The sequence below is a fragment of the Chinchilla lanigera genome, unplaced genomic scaffold (genome assembly GCF_000276665.1).
Source record: "Chinchilla lanigera isolate Chin_1 unplaced genomic scaffold, ChiLan1.0 scaffold00057, whole genome shotgun sequence".
NCBI classification, from domain to species: domain Eukaryota; kingdom Metazoa; phylum Chordata; class Mammalia; order Rodentia; family Chinchillidae; genus Chinchilla; species Chinchilla lanigera.
Window position 1 is genome coordinate 583,660 of NW_004955458.1, and position 4,688 is coordinate 588,347.

At 56.6% G+C, this 4,688-nt stretch overlaps 1 protein-coding gene across 4 annotated transcripts in view; it reads right to left on the bottom strand.

The window, feature by feature from the left end:
- Nucleotides 1-321: 321 nt before the first annotated feature.
- Nucleotides 322-4,688, bottom strand: part of Sp7 (Sp7 transcription factor) — an 18,876-nt gene continuing 14,509 nt past the window's right edge. For all 4 annotated transcript variants that reach the window (XM_005397175.2, XM_005397174.2, XM_005397173.2 and 1 more), the window contains one exon: nucleotides 322-3,174. In XM_005397175.2, coding sequence (XP_005397232.1) covers nucleotides 1,909-3,141 — 1,233 coding nt within the window. In that variant the 5' untranslated portion in view covers nucleotides 3,142-3,174 and the 3' untranslated portion in view covers nucleotides 322-1,908. The remainder of the gene's footprint in view (nucleotides 3,175-4,688) is intronic.

Sequence of the window (4,688 nt, forward strand, 5' to 3'; positions counted from 1 at the left end):
CCGGGAGCCGCCTCTCCGTGTGGCCGGGGTCGCGCGCTAGCAAACGCGGCCACCGCGGTGCCCGGGCGGGGACCGGCCGCGGTCGCTGGTGCAGCCCCAGACAGGGCCTCGGGAACAACCACTGTGCCTTCCCGCCTCTGCCGACCAGACGGAACGGTTCAAAACTCCTCTCCCCGGGAGAGCGGGCCAGCGAACTAGGCGGACTGCGAACCAAGGCGCGCACAATAGAATTTCACCCTTAGGGAGCCCCCACTTTGCTAAGGAAAAATCTTGTGGTCCACCCTCTGCCCTTCCTCTTCGCTTTTTCTCACCAGGACACAATTTCAAATCGACCTTTTATTTATTAAATTAAAAATTTAAAAAAAAAGACCACGAGGGGATGATTCTTTCCCCTCCTTAATGTTACCCTCGCCCCAAGCTCCAGCGGCTTTGCCCTTTAACCTGGGGCCCTGAGGGAGCAGTGGGTAAAAAAGGAGGATCCAGTCTCAGGAAAGGCATTCAAAGGCACAAGCGGCTTTAAAAGTCATTGGAGGTGGAGTTGGAAGTCCCAGGTTGTGGGGGGGGGGCTGTGGATGCACCCCCAAATCTGTTTGGGGACCTCTGTCTTCTTAGCTCTGTAAATTCTTTCTCATGGCTTCTAGGCACCAGGCCTAATACAGTGCCTTGCAGAAAGTAGGCACTCAATAAATACTTCATTTATTTGAATCTGGTCCCAGAGAAAGTCTTCCCCACCCATTCTCCAGGAGAGGCACCTCCAAACCAACGTCCTCCTGTTAGATGGGCTCCCCAAAGAGCCTGTTTAAGATGGCGGCTGCAAGCTCGCCGTAACCATGGCAACAGGGTATTAACCTGATGAGGTCATGATGTCTGAGGCCGGCAGTGGAAGAACCTGCTCTGGGGTCAAGGGAGCTGGGGTACACTCCAGTCCTCCCCTCCATAGGACTTGAGGTTTCACAGCTTCTGGCTGGGGCTGGGGATATTAGGCATCTCCTCATTGAGAGATACCCACATCCACTCTCTTACAGAGATCTAGCTAACCAAACCAATTTGTAAGAACTCCGTTGAAGAAGAAACCCCACTAACCAAAACCCTGATGATGGAAATTCTGTTGAGAAGATCTCTGCTATCGCTTTGTCTACACAGAGATGCATTTGGCTAGAATTTCCATAGCAGAAATGGATCCCCTTCCCTCCCTAGCTCACTCTACCTGACCCGTCATCATAACTTAGATAAATAGAATTATTATTATTATTATTATTATTCATGACTCCTGGTGCACAGGGGTTAACTGTACAGGCCCAGGGGCAGCCTCCCTGACCCTGGGGTCACCCCACCTTGGGGATCAGATCCTGACTGGTCTGCCCCCCGCTTGGCCCCTTGCTCCCAGCCAGGTCACTAACCCCAACCCCCCTAACTCTGGTCCCTAATGAAGAGGCCACCAGGGGGCAATAAATAATCACTATCATCACTGTGTTTGTGGAACAGGAAGAAAGCTCTGGAGCACGGAAAGCAGAGGGGTAAGAAGTGGGGAAGATGAAGCTGGACGAGGGGGTAACACTAATTAAGCTTGGGCAGCAGAAAGGATGTGACAGAGTTGGTGAGAGGCAGAAATAGTTCTGGGAATCCGGGTGGAAGAAAAGTGATTTGGTATGGCAAGGCCTGCGACAGAAGCTGTGAGCAGGGGTCAGAGGAGAGCTTAGGAGGCCAGAGGTCGGGAGTCAGACACAAGGTGAGGGCCTTGTGAGGGCTCCGGGCGCATGGAGGAAGTGAGCTGAAGAGACAGAATGCTCAGAGAAGGGGAGAGAGCCCCACAGCACAGCACGCGTGGGGAAGGGAGTGAGGGCAAGCAGTGGTGCACAGACCAGAGAGGCTGGCGAGAGGGCCCCGGCTGGAGACCCCGCACCCAGCTCAGATCTCCAGCAGGTTGCTTTGCTCTGGGCTGCCCCCGGGGGCTTTCTCTGGGGGTGCTGGAGAGGCTGAAGGTCGCGGTGTCTGACTGGCCTCCTCTTCCCCCACACTGCGACCCTCCCCCAGCTCCTTGGGGCCACTGGCAGGGGGCCCCGGGCCTGGCTCTCCGTGGGTGCGCTGGTGTTTGCTCAGGTGGTCACTTCTGGTAAAGCGCTTGGAGCAGAGCAGGCAGGTGAACTTCTTCTCCCGGGTGTGAGTGCGCACGTGCCGCTCCAGCTCGTCGGAGCGGGTGAACCTCTTCCCACAGAAGAGCCAGTTGCAGACGAAGGGCCTCTCGCCCGTGTGCCAGCGCAAGTGGGCCTTCAGGTGCGAGGCCTTGCCGTACACCTTGCCACAGCCAGGGATGTGGCAGCTGTGGATAGGCTTCTTCCGTAACCCGGCTGCCGCTGCCCCCAGGCGCTCCAGCTCCTGGCAGTTGGGGCAGTCACAAGAGGAGCGCCCTGCCCCGCTGCCCGCATAGCCACCGCTACCTCCTGTCCCTGCACCCCGGGGGGGCTTGGCTCCCCCACTCCCCTCCAGCTGCCCACTATTGCCAACTGCCTTGGGCTTATAGACATCTTGGGGCAGGACGTGCTGGGGCCCTGGTTGCAGGAGGTGGGGGGCTGGGTAGGGGGCCGGGTTAAGGGGAGCAAAGTCAGTTGGGTAGGTAGGCAGCTGGGGGTTCAGTGGAGGCTGAGCAGGGCCTGTTGGCAGTGTCCCTTGCAGCCCATCACCCTGGCCCTGCCCTCCGCCTAGCCAGTTGCCCCCAGGGTGCATATCCCACCAAGGACTAGGGGTGTTGCCTGGGCCTGGTGAGATGCCTGCATGGATGCCCGCCTTGTACCATGAGCCGTAGGGGTGTGCCATGTCCAGAGAGGTGTAGACGCTGGGCAGGCAGTCGGAAGAGCTGTGCCCCTTGGGCACTAGGAGCCCAGGGTCCTGGGTGCTCGTGGGCCCAGGGAAAGAGTGGGAAAACGGCGGATAGTCATTGGCATAGCCGGAAGTGGGCGCTGGAGGACTGCCTGCAGGTGAGAGGAGCCCATTGGTGCTTGAAAAGGGGGCTGGGTAGGCGTCCCCCATGGTTTTGGGAGCTGAAAGGTCAGAGTATGGCTTCTTTGTGCCTGTTTTGCCCAGCGTTGTTGAGTCCCGCAGAGGGCTGGAGCCACCAAACTTGCTGCACGCTGCTGTCAGCATGGCCAAGGGACTGGAGCCATAGTGCGCCTCCTCCTGCGGGAAGAAGTAAGCCCTGCTTAGGGGGAGGGAAGGAGAGGGAAAATGAAGGACAAAACTCTAGGACAGACTTAGAGACAGGGAGAACAGAGCAGGGGGGTCAGGGAAGAACTGAAGCGGACGGGGAATTCGAGGGAGGAGATGTGTGCGGGTGACACCTCCATGGGGCAGAGCTAACACGGGTCTCAGAAAAAGAGCAGAGTGCAAGCTGCAGCCCGCTCCCCCAAGCCAGCAGCCAGGAATGTGAGCACACTCTGGAGTTCCTGGGGGTGCACAAGGGCCTTCTGGGGACAGGAGACTCTTTAAAGGGCTTTGAGAAGAGCTGGGATAGAAGCAGGGTTGGGGTGAGGGGACGGTTAGGGTCCTGACCCCCAAGGAAATGAGTTTGGAGAAAACAGAAGCCACAGTCAGGGACTCAGAGGGAAAAAAAATGTCACTCAAAGAGCAGAGAGAGCAGCCTGGGGCCAGGTGTGGGGATGCCTGGCTGTAGTACCAGCACTCTGGGAGGCTGAGGCAGGAGGATTGCAAGTATGAGCCCAGCTTGGGCAACTTAGTGACTTAGTGAAATCCTATCTTAAAATAAAAAATGAAAAATGAAAAAAAAAAAAAAAAAGGCTGGGATGTGGTTCAGTGTAAAGGTCCTGGTTTCAATCCCCAGGACTGGGGGCAGAAAACAAAAACAGCATGGGAGAACAGGATAGATTAGGGGATCTCATCTGCACCCATTCCAGATTCTCTTGGCTTCACCCCGCATTCCACTTCCTGTCTCTGCTTCAGCTCCTGACTAAGGCAGTGGCCTGGTCTCCCTCAGGTCCAGTCTGCTCGTCTCTGGTAAGGAATCTCTTGGCCGGGACTCTGGGACCGGACAGCAAAAGGAAGCAATGGCAAAGACACTGGGACATTGAGAGGGAACAGGGCTGCAGCCAAGCCAGGACTGTGGCTGAGGCAAGAATGTCTTTCAAGCAGCCAGTGGGCACCTCTTGCTCTGTGGTACCAACTGATACCCCTTTGGGTGGAGGGAAGAGCCCAAACCATCAAGGCATAGGACTGAGGTGGCTAAGACACTCGCTCACAGCCACACCCCTTCATGCTTCCATGACCCCAAATATGCAGCCATGCAGCTGGTCTCTCTTCACACTTCAAGGACAACAAGTGAAGGAAGACATGTCTGTGAGTCAGGGGACACGTTAGAAATGCAGAGGTGTCTTCTCAGTCCCCACCATGCTGCTGCTACCAAGCTGGACCGCCCTCAAGACCACCCCGTTCAGCACCCTTCCCTCAGTCAGTCCTAGGAGCTCCCAGGAGATACCCTGCAGCATCTGTTACTGAGAATTCCATTAAAAAATGCCTTGTCTGACCCAGGCGTGGTGGCGCACGTCTGTAATCCCAGCACGCGGGCCGGGAGGCTGAGGCAGGAGGATCATTGTGAGTTCAAGACCAGCCTGAGCTACAAAGTGAGCTCAAGGCCAGCCTGAACTGCATAGCAAGACCTTGTCTCAAAAATACCAAAA